General features: G+C 39.7%; 1 protein-coding gene across 2 annotated transcripts; it reads left to right on the top strand.

Moving 5' to 3' along the window:
* The first annotated feature begins 566 nt into the window (after positions 1–566).
* UPRT (uracil phosphoribosyltransferase homolog) lies at positions 567–17,657 on the top strand. 2 transcript variants are annotated; one of them, XM_033109680.1, is made up of 8 exons: positions 908–1,032; positions 1,607–1,690; positions 6,530–6,572; positions 9,375–9,444; positions 10,805–10,867; positions 12,738–12,899; positions 13,583–13,681; positions 15,731–17,657. In XM_033109680.1, exons 3-8 carry the CDS (start codon positions 6,552–6,554, stop codon positions 15,835–15,837), a joined length of 522 nt encoding a protein of 173 aa, XP_032965571.1. In that variant the 5' UTR covers positions 908–1,032; positions 1,607–1,690; positions 6,530–6,551; the 3' UTR covers positions 15,838–17,657. The 2 variants fall into 2 exon arrangements, with proteins under 2 accessions (XP_032964819.1, XP_032965571.1); XM_033108928.1 differs by lacking the exon at positions 1,607–1,690 and having other exon boundaries at positions 567–1,032.
* Positions 17,658–22,015: the final 4,358 nt, after the last annotated feature.

Here is a 22,015-nt window from a genome sequence, read left to right as displayed (position 1 = left end):
CAACCATACTAGCACCGTGATTTTGGACTTTCAGCCTGAAGAACTGTGAAAAATAAATATCTGATTTTAAGCCACCCAGTCTGTGGTATCTTGTTAGAGAACCACAAAGTGACTGAGGTAGGCAAGTATGTGAGGTTAGGAAGCTGCAGATTGTAGAACAGTCTAGTCTAGAGGGTAGGCTCCTGGGCAGCCTTTTAGGCATATTTTATTTGCTCTTTCGGTTACACAGACGAGGTAAGTGAAGGTGCAGTTACTGATGTATAATGTGTCTGCCAAGACACCAAGTCTGAACACAGGGACCTTGTGGGTGTAATCATTTTATCACCCTGCACCCCTAGTTTTTCCTGGCTCTAACATTCATGCTAGGTTCTGCGTGCAGAATCCCTAGGGTATCCCGGAAGCATCCCTAGCCTCAACGGATCTGCCAGACTAGGCGCGAGAACCCACGCAGCTGGGCTGACTCAAAGAGTTAACACGCAGTGCACTGCAGAGTGGCAGTGGGAGAAGCCAATAAGGTGTCTAGGCAGTCTGTGCGCCTGGTAGGCGGGGCCCAAGGGAATCCTTGGAGGCCTAGGGGGTGACAGGGCCGGCTGCCGAGCATTGAGGTTCCGAGGGGGCGGGGACAACAGACAGAGCACGTGAGCATCGGCCAGTTCTCTCCTCTATCCTTAGGGGTCCGTACCTGCGGGAACAGCCAGGGGTCCAGTGTATGGCCACGGAGTTACGGTGTCCGGACTCCATGCCCTGTCACAACCAAAAAGTAAACTCTGTCTCCAGCCTTGAGCCGCCGCGATGTGGCGACGTGATCCCGGATCATGCGGGAGGAGACCGCGCCCCGGCGGAGGGGGCCTCTCAGGCCTGCGACGACACCAGCCTCAACTCAGACAGCAACGGTGGCAGGGGCAACTGTGACGCACCGCCCGGCGACTCCCTTCTAGGGGGTTGCGAACTGTCGGGGCAGATCGGGGCGCAGCTTAAGCTGCTGCCGATGAATGACCAGATCCGGGAGCTACAGACCATCATCCGGGACAAGTGAGTCGAGAACGGAAGGGGGAAGGGAGGGAGGTAGAGGGTGGGGGGAGGGGGTGGCGGGCATGAGAAGTAAAGGGGCCAATGGGTAATTTTCCTGGCTTTGACAAACTGGTCCGTGGAAATCTGGCCAAGGCTTTTCTTTAAAGAACCGTGTCACATGACCTAGCCCTGCCACCCTCTTTCCTCGTCCGTGCTTTGTGGTGGGGAGGAAGCCTTCCAGGTACCCTCCTGCTACCTCTCTGTGTCGTCTGAGCTCGAAGGAATCCTGCCATCCCAGCCACGGAAACGCGCCTACGTTACCTGTCCCGTGCCGATCCACGCGGTAAAGCCGTAACCCACAAATGGTTACCACCCAAGGTTACTCTACCCCCAGTCACCTGAGGCTCACAAATACAAATAAAGCAACTTCAAGAAAATTCTATTGGACTCAACTGGCCATCTGGCCCTTTAGTATTCCCTATTGCAGATTTCTCAGTTTCTGTAAGGTCTTTCGGTGTTGGAGTTTATGTTTACTTGGTCACATGCAAGCTTATCATCCAACTCTTATCAGGATTGTTTTATTGTAAACTTACAGAATGTCAACTGTTTCCTGCATACTTAATACAGCAAAAGGAGTCTAAAGGAGCTTTTGGCGCCCCTTCTAACCCCAAAAGCTAAGGTAGCTAAAATTTCATGTTTAATGCTATTTTGACGTCTCAAAACTCATGTTGTAGACGGAGTTTCTTAGGCGATATGTACAGCTGGCTTGTATATTGGCAGCACTTTAAAGGAGTAGCTGCTGCATGTCAAAAACTCCCTTTTCAATGGGTGCTTTCACCTTTTAAACTGAGTCAGGATGCCACTCCTTAAATCAGATTGCTCACTTTTTCTCCTGATTTGTTTCCCTACCCCACTCACATCCATATATTACTGAACAATCAAGCTGATAAATACACCACTTTGATTAGATAACTGCCCTGCTCAGCATCTTTCTGTGGCTTCTTGGGATATACCGAATAAAGTCCAGAAGCCTTAGCTTGACCTTGAGGCTCCTCTTTTTGGGTCCCTGGAACTAATTTGAAACATCCCTGCTTCCACTCTCATCTGGAATTGTCTTTACTCTGCATGTTGAAATCCTACATATTCTTCAAGGTCAAACCCAGCATTCAATGTCTACCTCTGCCAAAAAGGTTTCCCTAATCATTCTCCCTGTGCCGATCTTCCCTGGCCTTTTTAATGCAATATTCACCTTTTATTTCGTATATTGGTATTTACGTATCAATCTTATCTCACCTATCAGATTTTAAGCTCCTTGAGGACAAACATTGTGTCTTTTACATTTTTGAATTGCAGCCATGCCTTGCAAATAATAGACACTCAATTACTGAGGGTTTTTTCTGGAGCTCTTAAAAATTGTACTGATGAAACTACATCATGTAACTGTTTTTAATGAATCCATATTGAAAACCACTGCACTCATGTGATCTAATTAAATAGTGATCTTAAAATGTAGGAGGTGTAGGCTTGGTAGTTGGGAAGCTGAAATGAAACTTATCTGTAAAACAAAGAAAATTGGATGATGATTCTTTTTTTTTTAATTTTATTTTTTAATTTATTGTGGTGACAATTGTTAGTAAAATTACATAGATTTCAGGTGTGCAATTCTGTATCACATGGATGATGATTCTTATTTCTATGGAGCAGGAGTTACTGACCTTGAGTCTTGGAACCTACTGCCCCTGTAGATGGGCTTCAAAAATTATCTGGGAAATGTTATTTATATGTGCATTTTTCATGGTCGTTTTTAAAATAACATCTCTACTGCAATAATTCACATACCATACAATAATCCACTGTTTCAGGTGTATGATTCAGTGGCTTTTAAGTATGTTCATGCTGTGCAAGCACCACCACAATCAACTTTGCATTTGTAAAACGAGGATGTTGGTACCATGGTTCCCCGAAAATAAGACCAGGTCTTATATTAATTTTTGCTCCAAAAATGCATTAGCATTTATTTTCAGAGGATGTCTTATTTTTTCTTTTTCCCCTTCTTCCACCTCCCCCGCCAACTCCGGTTCAAGCCGTTGTTTCTCAGTCTAGTTGTGTAGGACACAGCTCCCTGGCCCATGCTGGTATTATGAGCCTTGCGCTCACCCCAGCTGAGGCAGTCGGTTGTCTCACAGCAGCTCACGGGAGTTCTTGCTGGCTGCCAGTTGCTCACGCTGGCTGCCGGCCACTCACGCTGGCCACTGGCCGCTCATGGTAGCCCACGGAAGCACGGCAGCCCACACCCACCTCCGGCTGCTCATGCTGACGGCAGCCCAGCTCCAGGGAGAGCCGGTGTTCACAATCTTAGCTGTAGAGGGCGCAGCTCACTGCCCCATGTGGGAATCAAACCCGCGAACTCGGCATTAGGAGCACAGTTCTCCAACCACCTGAGCCACCGAGCCAGCACGGATCTTATTTTTTCATGTACAACAATCTACATTTATTCAAATACAGTCATGTCATCTTCTTCTGGAACATCGTCATAATGTACTAAATGCATCCGTCTGGCTGACGATATTAACTGGGGCTTATTTTCGGGGTAGATCTTATTTTCGGGGAAACACGGTAATATCTCTTGGAGCTGTGGGAGACTAAAACACAATACTTTACTGTCTGTGAACATTTGTTATAACCGGTGAAGAGCCGTGCACCTTAAGGCACTTCAAGCCTTCAAGTGTGCATTTATGCATGCCTCGGATTGCACCCATAGGTGCTGCTTTCTTGAGCTTTCAAGAGACAATAAAAGGAGTTAAACTGTACATACAACTCACATTCTGACAACTTGAAAACCCTGAGAGATTCCAGATCATGTTTGTCCTGCTATGAAATAGTATGGAAAGATTCACTACAACCTTTCATGACTAATTGATGCTTTGTTATTTAGGCTGGAGACAGCATTTTAGTTTTGTTTCTGTCAATCAAATCTCCTAACAGAGGCCTCTGTTGCTTTTATCTTCAAATATCGGCACCCCTCACACAAACAGGATAGGATATGATGAAGTGACGGCACCTTCCATAACTACATGTACAGAAATACAGTCCCGCTTACCACAGGTGCCTTACACAAGTCTTCCTCAGGGCTTATGCCCCTGTCTGTTTTGATGTGGCCTCATGCATGCACACTAAGGACTGGTCTGATAATAGAAGATATTGAAGTACTTAGTGTCTACCTAGTGAAGGGATCGCTTTCTGAATTGACTGCTACAGGGAATGGGGGTCCAGCCAACCGGACTGCATGTTGTAACTATATAAAGCAGGCAAGATGAAGAGCATTAGATTTTAGCTGTACTTTAACTTCTAAATTGGCTTACAGTAAACAGTATGGGTCTCAAGTCTGTCTAAAACAGCGGGACAGATGTTAGTAATTATTGTTTGCAGTGGGATGACTTGGAGCAGTGACTGCTTTAATTGTCAAACAGCAGCTATCAAGAGATGACTTCATATTAGGTTCTCATAGTGTGTACCTTTTTTGGAAAGTAGAGCAGGTGCTCATTATGCAAAAGTTAGCTGAAGCTGATATTTTGGGGGAGACTGAAAGGTGTTAAAGTGTCTGATTCTAAAATAAAATTATAGATCTGGTCAACTCTGATCACTTAACCTAATATAACTTTTCTATGTAATAAACTTATGTGTAACTGTTCAGAAATTAAAAATGAATGTTACAAATGTGTTCCCAAGATAATGTTACTGGATATTTCTTTAAGATAAATCCAGACTTTTTTCCCCTATTGAAAAACTGTGTTCTGGTTGCCTAGACAACTTTGTACAGGTCTAGCAAACAGCAGTATGCTTCAGTATTTTTTTTGTAGTTCACTGACCTTTTCTTCCTTGACATGCATGTTGTAAAGATTAATTATAGAAATGAAGGGTGCTAGTGTAATAGTATAGTTTCATTTGAAAACCACAGTACATAAAATAGAGTCTGTTTTAAATGGGCTCTCTGTGTATGTAGGTGTGTGTGGATAGATTTTTCCAAGTCTAGGGAATATTTAAAGAATACAGACCTATATTGTTGGTATTGCTCAATTATGGTCCATATTTTAGAGAGTTAATGGAACCGAACAGGAAGAAAGTTACTCCCTGCTGGTGCACAGCAGAGGCAGACACTGAACACTAAGTTTTGCAGTGGAGAAATTAGGGTTGCTTTATTTGCAGAGCTCCATGCAAGGAAAATGGGAAGCTAGATCACTTCAAGCCCGAACTCCCCAAGGACTTACAATTTGGGGCTTTTAGGGGCAGAAATCATATGAGTAATCACGAGTAAGGGGTCCAGGGTCATGGCTGTGTTGACTGGTCAGTTCTTATGCAAGCTCCAGCAATGTGAGTGGTTGAGCTCCTGGTGGCATCCTGTCCAGGTGTACGTGACTGCAGAAAGGTGGTCTTGAAAACAAAGAGAAGTAAGACATGTTGGGGTTGTGAGTCAGTGATGTTATCTTAAGAACAGAAAAGAGAACAGAGCCATATATTTGATGCTTAACAGGCTACATTCTTCTGTTATCTTAAGCAGAGTGTACCTTCTGAAACCTGCTTTACAGGCAGGCCTACAGGCCTCAGGATATGACTACATTCCAGCATAGCTATGACTCTTAAGAAGGGCCAATTTAATAATTTTAAAAGTTAAATTCTAACATATCTAGGCTGTTATGGTTTCCTGTCAGCTTCATTAATATCCATAATATGATAGAACTGTAGATCCTCTAAGAAACCTTGCATACGCCATTTCAATGCTCTGTGGGGGAGTATTTTAGGTATGCTATGGATAGGCAGATGGAGATTTTGAAGTACATAAACTGTAAACCAGTCTGTTCAGTCGAATCATTCAACTTTGGGAGACGGAGGAGGAACAATACTAGACTTTTATGTACAGAAAAAAAGTCAGCCTTTTAACATTCCCTTTTGGTCTGGTTCACAGCTTGTGCAAATCTGGATTATTATAACTTGGGTACCTCAGGATACGAAAGTAACCAGAAAGAAATGCACAGGAAAATGGCAGAAAGATCTAGGGAACAAAATATTTGATTGAAAAACAGGCAAAAGGAACAAATTGTCAATCAACAGAGAAGGAGGTCAGAAATTAGGTTATGCATTCTTGCAAGCAGTGGCAAAAGTATAGCATTTATTTGTGCTATTATCCAAACAGGATTCCAAAAAGGATTGAGAGACCAAGTAGATGTGTTATTTATCTTGGTAATATAGGTTTTAGAGCTTGGTGGGAGACTGCCTGATCTTTCCAGTTCCTATATCTAATGTTGATATCAAATAAGTATTTTCAATAATATTTATCAAGTCATAACATTTAAATTCCTATATCCTAGTGAAAATATATTTTCTCAGTAATATTCTATATATGTTACTTTTTAAGCTTTTAGTATGTAATAGGTGTTAATATCAGTGGTAATATATGTATTAAGTAATATTTTACCTTAAAGCTCTAATCTACATTAAAACTTATACTACTTTTTTTTAGGACAGCCAGTAGAGGGGACTTCATGTTTTCTGCGGATCGTTTGGTAGGTAGAGGCTTTTCATTTTTATTTAATTATTGTTGCTAGCAATATAATCATAGTAGGTCGAGGGGCTTTTTTGGTCTAGAGCATTCTGGGGGTGAGAGAGATTGTACCAAGTAAGCATCATATTGCTAGACTCCTGAAGTATTGTTTCTACTGTTGCATTAAAGCTCTGTCAATCCCTTTTTACCTCAAAGCATTGCCCATGAACTCATTCTCTGTAGTTCTCAGGTGCCACTGCCTCTCAAATGGATCTTGCAAGTAATCTAGTCACGAGTGACCCTTAATGCATCATCTTAGGGCAGTGAAGTACATTAAAGGAAAAGCAAGGATATAAGGAAGACCTCGTACTGTGTTTCCCCGAAAATAAGACCTAGCCAGACAATCAGCTCTAATGAGTCTTTTAGAGCAAAAATTAATGTAAGACCCGGTCTTATTTTACTTCTAGTGAAATAAGCAAATTTTACTTCTAGTGAAATAAGACCGGGTCTTATATTACATAGTAATTACATAGTATAATATAAGACCCGGTATAATATAATATAATATGATATAATATAATATAATATAATACCGGGTATTATATTAATTTTTGCTCCAAAAGACACATTAGAACTGATTGTCTGGCTAGGTCTTATTTTCGGGGAAACACAGTAGTTACCCTATGATATCCATGTAATGCACAGAAACTGGTAACTCTCTTTATACTTTACATGGAGTATTTATTTTGCTGCTTCTTTCCTGCACTATCCTCACAGGTGAAATATTAGGTTGGACTATCTGTGCTTTCCTCAGGGACTTTCTGTTAAGGATTGACCATGCTCGATTCTATTTAGCTAGAGTGATCTGAGAGGATCTCAGGCCAAATTGGGTTGTCTTTAGGGTAAGCACGGTTTCCTTCTTGGGTTTATATCTAAGTATGCTCAGTGCTTGGAATGCTGTGCTTATTAGTATTCATCCATTCATCAAATAGATATTGAATTCCTGTAAGTAAGACACTGTGCTAGGCTTTGTTGCATGGGGAGGATGTACAGCAGTAAACAATACAGACATGGTCCCATCTCGTGGAGTTTACAATCGAAATTCAGTATTTAGTTTGGGAAATAGAGAAAAGTGGCTTGTTAATTTTCACTTAGATTTTCCTTGTGGAAAAGCAAGGATATCCTTGTGGAAAATCTTTATCTCAAAAGAGTGTAAACAACTCCTGTTCTACTTCTGGCTTTAAATATTCTTACTTCAGATGCTGCTTCCATTTACAATTATTTGAGTTTGTAAGGGCAGCAGTAACTTGGATTGCATCAAGACAAATGTAGTTGACATTCCTGGAGTGATGGGTCATTCTGTCATTGATAAATGTCATTATCAAACCAAAGGAACAGATTCAAGGAGGAAGGAACTTGTGTCAATGGCTACTATGGGGAAAACAGAGGTCTTGGTGTTCACTGGTAGAAAACGGTTGCTCTTTCTTTTGCTTTCTTTTTTCTATAGAAAGTAGGAGTTAAGTTCATAATTTTTGTAAAATGCTTGCACTAAAGGGCAGGTGTTATGTCTTAGTCAAATGAGATAATAAGGACCCAGGGTGTAATTTACCTGATGGGGTGATAATTGGGCCCCTATGTTTTCTGCAGTTGGCGGTGAAGGTCCTGGTATTGGGAGGTGAGGGTGGAAGGATGGAGCTGTTTAGGTTTCCACTGCTGAGGGTTTCTAATGCACTGTCTCTTCTAGCACAAGGGTCCCATTGTAGTTGACAGTTCAACCCTGAATTTATCAGCATTTGTTTCCCTGGCAGTTAGATCTTAAGAGGTAAGACTCTTTAGAGGAGTGTTAGTCTCCTTGGAGGAGATCTAGGCTCTTCAAGGAAAGGGATCCTCTTCTTCCCTTTCAATTTGCTCTTAAGAAACATTAACCTCTACAGAAGGTGGAGGTTAGAGGTGAGTGCGCGTGCGCACCGCAGTATTCATGAGGTTCCTGGACCATTCTCTCTAGTGCTGCTGGCAGATGAAGTGCCAGCCTATTTAGCATTGATCACTTTAATGGCAACAGGTTATGGTGTTGTGATAACAGCACAGCAGCCTGCCCTTTGTCCCTGCTGTTCCTCATTCTCATTCAGTAATGTAATATTGATTGGACACATTTGCATTGCAGATCCAGCACTGCTTTTACTTTAGTAGGCTCCAGGTCCCCATCCTAAGGAATATCACATGTGCTTTGTAAAGGCTGTTTCTAGTAGTTTCCAGGGACTCTGTCCTGTGTATCCCATATTGAGATCAGTACGAGCCTTTTTAGTTTTATTATTATTATTATTATTTTAGCTGAGAAGCCCCAGTTCAACTGGTTCCTCCTTGAAGCTCAGTAAATGGGTTCAGCCCCATCCACTCATTTATTTTCTCCTAAAAAGTTTCAGGCTTTATTTGCATTATGGTGGACTTTGTTAAGAAGAATCTAACTTAACAGTTTCAAAGCACTGAGCAAGGCTGACACGTTCCCCCTGGATGCTATGTCCAGAGTAACCAGAAGTTTATTACTTCCATGGGTGTCTACCATGATTCTTGTTACTTGCTGTAGTTGTGAATCTCTTTTAATAGAGCATGGACCGACCGAATGAGAATCAGAAGGCATACTGGAGGCTTTGGTTGGCAGTCATGTGCCTAACCACGGTTGGATACCTAGCAGCATGGCATTTGGATCTATCTGCATCCTTGCCTAGTGTGGTACTGAATTTTGCCTAGTGTTCAGCTCTGGAGGCTAAGAGGAAACAGGAGATTCTTAGCAGATTTTCAATTTCCTCTTTCTTTGACTTTCTAGATCAGACTTGTTGTGGAAGAGGGATTGAATCAACTACCATATAAGGAATGCATGGTGACCACTCCAACAGGTAACCATGGCTGTTACTCTCCTATTTTCCTCATAAAAATTGTGAGATAGAACTGGGGGGAAATGGAAAGAAAGCAGTCTGAGTAAATCGATACGCAGAATGATGAGTCTAGGTGGAGCTGCTCTTTTTTTTTTCCACTTTTTTTTTATTGGGGAATATTGGGGAGCATTGTGTTTCTCCAGGGCCCATCAGCTCCAAGTCATTGTCCTTCAGTCTAGTTGTAGAGGGTGCAGCTCAGCTCCCAGTCCAGTCGCCGTTTTCAATCTTTAGTTGCAGGGGGCATAGCCCACCATCCCATGTGGGAATTGAACCGGCAACCTTGTTGTTGATAGCCCCGTGCTCCAACTAACTGAGCCACCCAGCCGCCCCTCCGTCAGTTCAGCAGCAGCTTGTTGTCTTTAGTCTAGTCATGGAGGGCACAGTTGACTGGCCCATGTGGGAATCGAACCGGCAACCCTGTTGTTCAGAGCTCGCTTTCTAACCAACTGAGCCATCCGGCCGCCCCAGAGCTGCTCTTTTAAGCAAGTTAGTAAACCTGGACACATTTAGTGAAGAAATTTGTGTGGCTGACTTTTTCTTAATGGCTTCTTGTCAATTCAAGTTAAAGGTTAAAAAATATTCTTCAGGGTGCAGGTGTTGCTTTGATGACGGCCCATTGGGAGCAGAGTTAAGAATTGCTGGCAGCTTATCTTACTTCTGTGGGGAAGCTGCTGGTGTTAACAAGTGGGTGGACTGGTTTGGCATTGAAACTCCAGGTAAAAGGATGAGAAGTAAAAAAAGAAAAAGAAAACTACAAACAATGTGAATTGGAGAAGGTGCTTTGTTCTACTCAAGTAGAAAGCAGCCAAGAGCATTATTTTAGGAATCTGAAACTCTGATTTAGTTCTTCAGTAAATAATGGAAGCTGTTGTATTCAAAGGCTGACGTTATGCAAATTGGGGGCTGAGCTTACTGCATCATAATTGATACAAATTCAGGATGAGACCAAGGGTTGAACGTATCTTGGTAATGACTTCAGTGTCTGTCACCTGCTTTTTAAGGCAGAATGGGGGCTCACAGTGGGGCCAGTTTGAACTGATGAGGTTTATAGCATTCTGCTCTGAATTCAGTTTGAGGAGTGTGTTTGTGAATATCATACTATCATGTGTCCTATTCCCACTTGATGAAGCCCACAAGTTTCTTATGAAGAAATAAGAAATAACTATGGAAAAATCTTGACTCTTCTGATTACTGTCACAGGGAACCTAAGATGTTATGCACTATGTCTGGACAAGGATTGCTTTAAGTCATAGACACTTGATAAAATAAGTAGGTTGCTCCAATGATGAAAGATAAATTCTTTGGTTTTGTTTCTCAACAGGGTACAAGTATGAAGGAGTGAAATTTGAGAAGGGAAATTGTGGGGTCAGCATAATGAGAAGCGGTAGGTCTGCATATGTGTGATTTTGTCTCTGTGTAGAAACCCTCAGCTGTTTGCCAGCAGAGGTGGTCTTGTCTGTCATCACTGTAGCTTTAGCTTACATCTCACCACCTGTTTTGCCCACCCTCCTGGTGCCTTGGAATCCCGGCCTGTGTGTTACTGACTGCATCTTCCCTAGTGGCCTAGTTTTATATTTGATGGGTATGTGACCATATAGGCAAAAGCAGTAAATTGTCAGTAACTTCAAGTATTTCCAATGGTTGGTCTTATAAATGTTGTGTTTGTGTTTGAGTCCAACTGATTACCCTTCAAAACCAACCTTTGTGCAGCCAAATCATATGCCTGTAACTAGAACCTATACCTGTTACATGGGGATGATTATTTCCATTCAGTAACTTAATTAATTCTTTTTTTTGTGCAAGATCCAAGAGACAATGGAAGCCCCGCTTACTTGCACTGGAAACAGTCGGATTATTATTTTTAAAAACAGATAAACATTCCCTTTTTTCTTCTGGCTGTGAAGTTCTGTGTGTGAATAATTGAATACCTCAAGTATAATAGGAGCTTTAAACTCCCTTTGTATTAAAAGGTAGCTCTCAAACAATGATGACTTTGGAGTGATGCAGAGACAGGGTTGTTTTTAACCTTAAGAGCTTAGTGGTCTTATAAATATAAATGTCATATATATTAGGAGCTTTTTACATTTATAGTAGTGACATAAGGTTTCCTCTTAAAGTAAATATAAATGAAAACAGTTCAAGAAAAAATAATAGTACAAGCAGAATTCTTTTTACTTTTTATTAAATTGATTGGGGTGACAATGGTTAGTAAAATTACATAGGTTTCAGGTGTACAATTCTGTATCACATCATCTATGAATCACATGTGTGTTCACCACCCAGAGTCAGTTCTCCTTCCATCGCTATATACTTGATCCCCTTTATCCTCATCTACTACCCCTCACCCCTTACCCTCTGGTAACCACTAAACTGTTGTCTGTGTCTATGAGTTTTTGTTCCTTCATTTGTTTGTCTTGTTCCTTTGTTGCTTTCAGTTTTATATCCCACATATGAGTGAAGACATATGGCTTGAAGGTGGTATGAGAATGATTGACTTTGGTAAACACTTCCTTAAAAGAATTCACACTCAAAAATAGCTCCATGTTCAGAAACCCACGGTGGGGGGGATGCTGTTGGTTGTGCTTCTCTGGGGGGAGAGGGAATAATACACTTTTTTTCACTATTTGCCAGCAAAATCTCTGCCACTGAAGTCATTGCTGAGGCTAAGTGATGTTTCCTGATGCCACCTTTTTCTAAAAGGAGATTCTTTGGTCTGTAGCCCCATTCTTACATACACCTTTTGTAGTTTTTCAGATGAAAATAACAAGTTTAGGTGTTTTAAAGGCTCCCTTAAAATAATAGGAGTAAAATGTTCAATGATATTGGAAAAAATCAGGGAGCAGCTTAACAAAACACTTTATTTCCTGTAATCATGGAAGCATGATAGCTCTAAAACTTGCAAGCCACAATTAAAGTAGCTTATCCTAGTTTCATTGACCTGCACTGAGTATAAAATATGAACATATCAGAACTAAAGAATCATCATCCTATTTTCTTTGTTTTACAGATAAGTTTCATTTCAGCTTCCCAACTACCAAGCCTACACCTCCTACATTTTAAGGTCACTATTTAATTAGATCACATGAGTGCAGTGGTTTTCAATATGGATTCATTAAAAACAGTTACATAGTATAGTTTCATCAGTACAGTTTTTGTGTTAATAACAGTCACAAACACTGCTTTGGCCTATTCTTGGACTTTCACTCCATCTCCCTGTAACCGTTTTTTCCTTCATTTTTATTTCCTTCTTCAAGGTGAAGCAATGGAACAAGGTTTACGAGACTGCTGTCGATCCATACGGATTGGAAAGATCCTGATTCAGAGTGATGAGGAGACTCAAAGAGCCAAAGTATATTATGCCAAGTTCCCACCAGACATTTACAGGAGAAAAGTCCTTCTGATGTATCCGATTCTCAGTGAGTGGCTTAAGTTGGATCTGTAACCTTTGGTTAGGGTTTAAATTACACTTAAGGCTTGCCTTTGTATAAAGGCAAAAATTATTTCTAAATGTGTTTTTCTCTGTTGGATCTGGACTTGCCCTGGGCAGTTCACTGGACAATTTTCACTGTGTGATAAAAGTCAAACTTTATTAGAACCAAAGAGATTGTTTCTTAAAATGAATACATTGAAGCAAAGGATCGAATGAGACGACTTATAGAACACTGAACATAGATTGAAACGTCCCCTGTCTAGCCCAGTGAGTATAGCCATGATTAACTCAAGGATTCATTCCCTCTGGACAAAATATTTTGTTGTCTTATTTGGTTTCCTAAGCTTACTCAGATCACACATGGCATGATCTCCTGGGGTTAGGGCTGGAGGGTGGGTGTTAAATTTGATGTCTCTCATACTGAATGAATTTAGTACTTGTTGTGCATTAGAAAACTGAAAAATGTGTGTGTCATGTCCATTTACTAAAAGTAACGCCTCTGGTAAAGAACAGGTACCTTCAAATGAAGCTTTGCTAGATACTAAGTGTCTTTAGTATCTTATGCTAGATACTAAGTGTCTTATGCTAGATACTAAGCTGCCTTTACTTCAGAGAAACATTGAAGACATTTTGAGATAAATGTTAAGTTGGCAATGCGTTTGGTTTCAGGCACTGGAAACACTGTGATTGAAGCTGTGAAGGTTCTCATAGAACATGGAGTTCAGCCCAATGTTATCATCGTTCTCAGTCTGTTCTCCACGCCTCATGGTAAGTGCTGCCTGAGGCCCTGCATGTCCGTCTGTCCAGCCTCTCATTCTGACGGAAAGCTTATTTGCTTCCACATTAAATCTAAAGCAAATTTTGGGAGTTACAACTTGTATTTGTCATCTCTAAGCTTAGTGATAATATTTTACACAATTCTAATGTTCACATTCAAATGGGAGAGTATGACATAACCCCAAGGAAGGAGGTTGCAATTGTTTTCTTGATGGCCGTGTTTTCCTGGGTAGAACCTGCAAATGGCTGAAAGGCCCCTATTTCTCCAAACAGCAAGAAACGGGAGGTTCTAACTAGCCCTGGGGTCTTACTGAAGTAAGCTTCGTACTGTGAAGCAAAGAGCAGAAGTTTCTTTTTCTTTCTTTCTTCCTTCCTGTCTTCCTGCCTTCCTGCCTTTCTTTCCTTTCTATTGGGGATGGGGAACAGGACTTTATTCTTTCTTAAGTTAGACTTCTGCTCAAACAGCCTGGTGATTGAACTGAGTGTTTGCCATTTCCTGAGGAAGGTAAGCCGAAGTTCAGACCCCAGTTTTTTGTTTGTTTGTTTGTTTTTTCCCCTTTTTCTGCCTCCCACCCCCCAACTCCAGTTCAAGCTGTTGTTTCTCAGTCTAGTTTGTTTCTCAGTCTAGTTGTGTAGGACACAGCTCCCTGGCCCATACTGGTATTATGAGCCTTGCACTCCCCCTGGCTGATGCAGTCAGTCACTGGTCGTCGGTCGGCCACTCACGCTGTCCACTGGCCGCTCACAGCGGTGCACACGGTAGCCTGCGGGAGCCTGCAGCAGCTCACGGCAGCCCAGCTCCAGGGAGAGCCATTGTTCACAGTCTTAGATGTAGAGGGTGCAGCTCACTGGCCCATGTGGGAATCGAACCAGCGACCTCAGTGTTAGGAGCACGGAGCTCCAACCACCTGGCCACCGGGCCAGCTCCAGACCCCACTTTTTGGCCATGCAATCTAGGACAACTGTTCAAGTATCCTAATAAAATAATCATAGGTGCATATAGAAATTTAGTTTTTAGGATAATCATTGTAGAGTTATATTTAGAGTAAGAAAAAATTCAAACGTATGTAAATGACTTACAATAAGGAAATGCTTAAACAAATATATATTAAAAAGATGTAATATTATGTAACTAACTGTTAAATCATGTTTTTGAAAAATATTTAATGACATCAAAAAATCTATGTGACGTACCAAGAAGTCCCTGCACCTGTGTTCCAGTTGAGAGACCATCATCTTATGTATGATCCTGTTTTCAGAAAGAACTGTATTCTCTCTATTCCACCTGCCTTTAAAATAACACAGAACGAAAGACTCTTCAGGGCAAAAGTTGCTGTAACTGATTTTTTTTTCAAATCTGGGATGTAAAACATTTTAATTGTAAGAATTTATTAGTGAGTGGGAAGGGTATAGTCTGACTACTATCAGAGCTTTTCAGATATTAGACATTAAAAAACATAAGAAGAGATTAACCAAGTCTGACTAGGTATCCAAAGGTCACTGCTCTCTGTCCTCTGTCAATTTGGAGTCTAGTGACTGACTATAAAAATTCATGAACTCCAATTACTGTTACCAAAAAATACTGCAATGAGTATAATTTTTTTCCTCTTCTTCTTCTTTTATTTTTTTTATTAGTTTCAGTGTACAAAACAATGTAATAGTTAGACATTTACACCCCTCACAAAGTGATAACCCCCCTCCCCCAATTTATTGCCCCTCTGACATCGCATACAGCTGTTACAATTCCATTGACTCTATTCCCTATACTGTACTCCATATCCTGTGACTGTGTACATATTAAATTATAGTTGACATGCAATATTATTCAGCTTTAGGTGTATGGCACAGTGGTCAGGTATCTACACTGTCCATGGAGTGGTCTCTCTAATAAGACAAGTGCCCACCTGACACCCTACAAAATCTTTATAACATTATTGATTGTATTCCCCAAACTGACTTTCATATCCCCGTGGCAATCTTGTGGTTACCAATTTGTGCTTTCTAATCACCTCCCCTTCTCCTCCTCTTCTTTTTTTGAAGGTGCCAAATCAATCATTCAAGAGTTTCCAGAAATCACAATTTTAACTACTGAACTCCATCCTGTTGCACCTACACATTTTGGACAGAAATACTTTGGAACAGACTAAGTTATTGAAGGAAAATTAATTCTCTTGTGTAATAGTACAGTTATGTTTTGACTTTCTACCTGAATTAGTAATTCACTTGAGGAATAATAGAGAAAATTGTGTTAAAGAAGCTGTATAATTTTTGGAACTGGGTGTAGTAAAAAGGAAATACTTCGGGCTTATTTATTTGGTTATTTCTTGACTGTTGGCACCAAATTCAACAATGAAGCACACACAACTCTTCGAAAATATTTTAATAATATTCTTTATATAAATTGTTTATCCCTCAGTGCATTGAAACTGTTCCCTAATTTCCAAACCTCTCGGTTGGTAGATTGCTTGTAGCCACAAATAAAACTGAAATGGGAGTCAGTTCTTTGGCCCACTATAGTTTGCATTTTCTTGAGTTCACTTTTAGTTTTAGGGAGTTCTCATTTATGTGGCTTTCATTTCTGTTGTCGCCTTCCTCTCCTCTTTACTTCCTAGTACTGTACATACTGGTAAGTTAGAGAGGATGAAAAAAGAATTCGTCCTAGAAGCGTACATTTCCTTAATATCTTCACTAATTGGCAGACCCAGGATATATACTTAGCTTTTCTGTCAAGCCATTATGCTCTTCATGTCTCATTTTCTACCCTGTGTATCGCTGGTAGGTGCCTTGCCAACTGTAATGCAGTGAAGAAGATGGTGGGTCATTTCCTGCAACTGGAACCGTAACATGAAATGACTTAGATTGAACTGATGATGTCTGGATGCTGACAAGGGAGGCCTAAGTATGATCAATGCCATCAATGCTCTAGAAAGGAATTGGTGGTGGTTTTGCTGAGGTGTGGGAGGAAGGACAGCTGGGTCTTATAGCCAAGAAGTAAATTCAAATGTTTGATTTTATTTCCAATTTTACTTATTTTTTAAAATTATGTATTTTTCAGTTACAGCTGACACTCAATATTATTTGACATTAGTTTCAGGTGTACAGCACAGTGGTTAGATAATTTATATAATTTCTGCAATGATCCCTCCATAAGTGTAGTCCCCACCTGGCACCATACATAGGTCTTGCAACATTATTGACTATATTCTCTATGCTGTACTTTTTGGCTTTTAATTTGAACGTTTCTACTGGAGGCCTTTGATTTGGAAATTAGTTTTTTTTCATGTTTGTCAACTAGATACATAAAAATGGGAAAAATACTATATTTTTTAAAACATCCCTAAAATTTATCTCTACACCACTGCTCCAGAACAGTTGGCATGGCAAGTGGTCCACTTCTCTCAGAGAGAAAATAAGAATAAAAAGGAACATGATGCTTATGATAGAAAACTCTCTTTAAAAACCCATTTCTGACATTTAAAAACCAATGTCAACTTCACTAAAAATAACAGAAGATGACAAACAGTTGTCATCTTAAAACTTCTTGAATTTGGTGAGAAACATTTGGCCCCTGTTGTCTGAAGAGAGGATTTTACATCGTACCTGCTGTGTAAATAACCCATCTCTCCGATATTCTTAGCAACAACCATTCTACTGTTCAACCAACCTCTCCAAAGCCTCAGGTAATGCGGTGGAGGAGTATGCAAATTCTGAAACTATAATAAACTCAGTAATAGACTTTGCATTGATTCGTAACCTGTAGCCCAGTTTGATAACGTAACGCAGTAGCACATACAGGTTCACTCATTTGATGATTCTGTAAAGATGGGACCCGATTTAAAGTAGGAATTCTTTTTATTAAAATTAAAGTTTATTGGGGTGACAATTGTTAGTAAAATTACATAGATTTCAGGTGCACAATTCTGTATTACATCCTCTATAAATCCCATTGTGTGTTCACCACCCAGAGTCAGTTCTCCTTCCATCACCATATATTTGATCCCCCTTACCCTCATCTCCCACCCCCCTCCCCATTTACCCTCTGGTAACCACTAAACTATTGTCTGTGTCTATGAGTTCTTGTTTCTCAATTGTTTGTCTTGTTCTTCTGTTTTTGGTTTATATACCACATATCAGTGAAATCATATGGTTCTCTGCTTTTTCTGTGGGTAGGAATTCTTAACTAGGGTATATGAATATATTTCAGAGTCTCTGGAAACCCTCTGAAATGGTAAAATTCTCTGTGTGTGTATGTATGACCAAAGTAAGGTTTAGGGTCTTTGGTTTAAGACAACATCAACTAAGTTCAAACAACTTCTCTCTGTCCCATTGTTCCTACTACCCCCCTTTTCCAACAAGTGTTCACAAAGATGATAGCTCATGGCAGTGAAAACTATTATCATGGAGAAGTAGATTTAAAAGCTAGATTGGATAGCAGTAGAAAGATTCCAACGGGAATCTAGTCAATAATAGTGTGATAACTGCAGTGACAGATGGTTACTAGACTTAGTATGGTGATCACATCATAAGATACAGAAATGTCAAATCACTGTGTTGTACACCTGTAACATAATATTGTTGCCAACTATAATTTAATAAAAAATACAACAAGATACCACTTCATGCCCATTAAGATGTCTGTGATAAAAATTAAGAGATGTTTGCAAGGATGTGGAAAGATTGGAACCCTTTTACACTGCTGGTGGGAATGTAAAATGATGCATCTGCTTTAGAAAACAGTTTGGCAGTTCCTCACATAGTTGAACATACAGTGACACGGTATAATAATTCCAGTCCTAGGCATATACCTAAGAGAAATAAAAGCATACCCTGCCCAAATACATCGTTTTATTAATCAAGTGGGATTGCTGTGTCTACTCCCCTTGACAACACCCATGTGAATATAAAGTTGTTTCTGATAACTTTGGCTGAACTGAGGTTATCCAAAACTTCCAGGTGAGGAAAAAGTAGAAAACTTCATAAGTTGATGACAAATGAAAATATTTAAATATAATGTTTAGAAATAGATGCTCCAGATGGTTCTGTTAAGATAATCAGACAGAGGCAGTGAGAGCAAATCTGAAGTTGTCCCTGGATCAGTCAGCTAAAAGGATAGAAGTAGAAGAGGTAAATTAATTTTACCTTCAACAACATTACAATTTTAAGATTGAAAATAGAAGACTTCAAAGTTCAGAGGAAATAATAATCAAGTGGAAAGGGGGTTAAAATGTTAATGTTTCGTCTCTCATCTAGGTTTATTTCCCCCAGTAGCTCCCCTTGATATTTAACATCTCAAACAGAACTTTCTACCCTCAACAGTCAGACCCTGTGATTCACAAGCAACTTTAGAGTTGAATTTGTATTGGGTCCCTCTGAATCACATTACTCCAGTAAGTGCTTTCTAAACGTCCACGGTAATTTATGTATGGTATGACAGTGGATTGGGAAGTATACCTTAATGACAATTTTTGACTAATTAGTAACATACAATCCTTTATTGCTCCAAGAAGGAAACTTTTACTTTCCCTCTACAGTGATTTGTATTTTATTTTCATTGAAATTTTTTTTGTAGTTGTCTTTTGCTTTTTTAAGTATAGTTGACATACACTATTATATTAATTTCAGTTGTACAACATAGTGATTAGATATTAAGTTTATACCCATCTGTCACTGTGCAATTAGCACACTATTATTGACTCTATTCCCCTTCATTCTTTTCACCCATCCCTGCTCACACACCCCAACCATCAGTTTGTTCTTTGTTTCTATGAGTCTGTTTTTGTTTTGTTAGTTCATTTTATTTTTTTATTCCACATATAAGTGAATTCATGTAGTATTTGTCTTTCTCTGTCTGACTTATTTCACTTAGCATAATACCCTCTAGGTCCATCCATATTGTCACAAATGCCATTAAATTCTTATATGCTACAGCCAGATTTATTTCAGTGTTTGCCAACATTGTTAGGATCTAGGTCTGATAATGTGCTAATTTGCAAAATTATTTTGAGTATTTCAATTAAGGTTTATGAGGAAAATTTCTTTCAAAACCATAACATATTCAAATACTTTTTTAAAAGTTTGCTTAAAATGTGCTTTTTACTATCTTAAATTATCCACCCCTGTAGAGGTGGAAGTCTAAACATTGAAACATTGTGCTACTGTGTGAGAATGAATATTTTAATATTCAAAGAGAAACTGACTAGTTTTTCAATGTCCCTGCAAATGGTGAGGTAATTAATTTGAAAATTTTGTTGTTTATAACATGAAGAAAATGCATGTTAATGTTTACACATTCCTACATAAACCATTATACATATGTCTTTATATCTATATGTATAAAGTTTCCTTTTAAACATCTATACCTTGAATTTCGTTAGTAACCTCTACTCAAATAAGGTTCTTGTCTAAACGTCTCTTCTTTTATATCATTTTTATCTAGAAAAAAATTAGTTGTCCTTTGTTTCTGGTTGAATTGTGTTTTTTTTTTATTGTGTTTGTGATGCAAATTTGAGCTGTTTGTAGGTGATGCATTGGAATAAATAAAATGGGATTTTCGTCAGAGATGATTGAGGTCTTTACCTAGGACAAAGTAAGTACTTTTTTATATTTAGTCACAGTCACCAATGACTATTGCGAACTTCAGCTTTCAATGCTCTGCATGTTCGAGGACTTCTGACTTCTTGTTGGCTAATTGAGGGACATTTTCTCCATTGTGTCCAAAAAGGACTTTTGTGCAAATAGTGCATCTATTGAGGGGAACCTTATTTGGGGCTTCATAAGTATCTCTTGAAATATTTCTCTGAGGGTAATGTATAAGTTAGGAGCAAGTGGACCATTGTGTTCTTTTCTCAGAATCACTGTTCTTTTTTTCAAGTGCCATGCATCCGGAGAATAATAAACATAGTCGTAGGTGTACAAAAATGTGAACCGGACTTCATATCACCCTTAGGTACATAAGACAGGTTCTTCCTTTTTCTTTTTCTTTATCACAAAAACAGAGATAAAGGCAAAAGGTGTGTGAGGCTGAGCAGAGACTGAACGTTAAACTAGTCAGCTTTCTGTTTAAAAGCCATTGCTGCTAATTTCCCAACTCATATCCATGTTGGATTGTAAGAGAGAAATACTGAGCACAGGAAGGGGGGTGTTTGCAAGATGAGATGTTACCAAGGAGTCTACATACCAAACGTACCAATTAACCTAGGAGTGAATAAACGCCACTATACCCCCTGAAATGAGATGTAAAGAAACTTCCATCAGAGTGGTCTGAAATGTTAGGCTTTGCCAACATGGCTTAACAAAACCATAATATATAAAAGAAACAACAATTTTATGCATATACTTTAATAAAGGACACAGGAAGATAAAGCTGGCCAGTATTTGTGGGTATTTCTGTAGCAAGACACATGGTTTGAAGAACACTATCATATAATCACTTTGAGCAGATTGGTGGAAAAAAGGATTTGCAGCAAATTGGCAATTTGAGCTTAATTGCTGGAGTCCCGAGCACCTTTCTTTTTCTGGCTCTCCATACATTTCATGTATTTCCAAGACCTAGTACCAGCAGGGTGATAGTGATTATTCCTTGCATCGTATTGTCGTTGTTTTTAACACCATTCCCTACTAAGACTCTATTTCCTGATATATTACATTCATTCATTGTCTGTTTTAACTGATTCTGTGGATGGCCATACACCAGGCTGCTATAAAGAGCACATTGAATAGTTTTGACCATGTGGGACACAGCCCTAGCCCTTTAGGGGAAGTAAACACTCATGCTGTTAGGAGCCACCGTTCATTATTGTATGACATAATACCTACATGCAAAGAGTACAATTCAATATGGCACATTCCAGCTCTGGCTAAAGAAATGCAGATGTACCGTTCTTCATAAACGGTTTTGCTCTGATTGGATGGAGCTCATGAATTTTCTAAGAACAATGGGATTTGTGGAAGGGTTGCCCAATCTTGTTAGATGTCTTCTATGCCTCCAACAGAGGCAAAGAACATGTCATTTGAACCAACTGAATCCCTTAGCTACTCTGGGAGCAGAGGTTCCAGAATGTATAAATGGAATGTTCTTCACTTGCAGTCACTGTGGGACTTTTTTCTAGAAGGAGAGGACAGCGAATTATTCCTTTAAGGTATTTGCTCCCAATGACCAAGCAGCCTGTTTGGGGGGCAGTGTGTGTGCATGTACATGTAGATAAACAGAGGGTGCCCAAAAAAGTATACACATTTTAAGAAAGGACAAAACTGCATTAGAATTGTAATAATATATACCAATAACAAAAGATGAATACAAGTCACGCCTGACTTCTGCAATTACAA

This window comes from Rhinolophus ferrumequinum, chromosome X (assembly GCF_004115265.2).
Source record: "Rhinolophus ferrumequinum isolate MPI-CBG mRhiFer1 chromosome X, mRhiFer1_v1.p, whole genome shotgun sequence".
Taxonomy (NCBI): domain Eukaryota; kingdom Metazoa; phylum Chordata; class Mammalia; order Chiroptera; family Rhinolophidae; genus Rhinolophus; species Rhinolophus ferrumequinum.
Note: the sequence above shows the minus strand (reverse complement) of the source record. Positions and strands in the feature narration are given on the sequence as shown.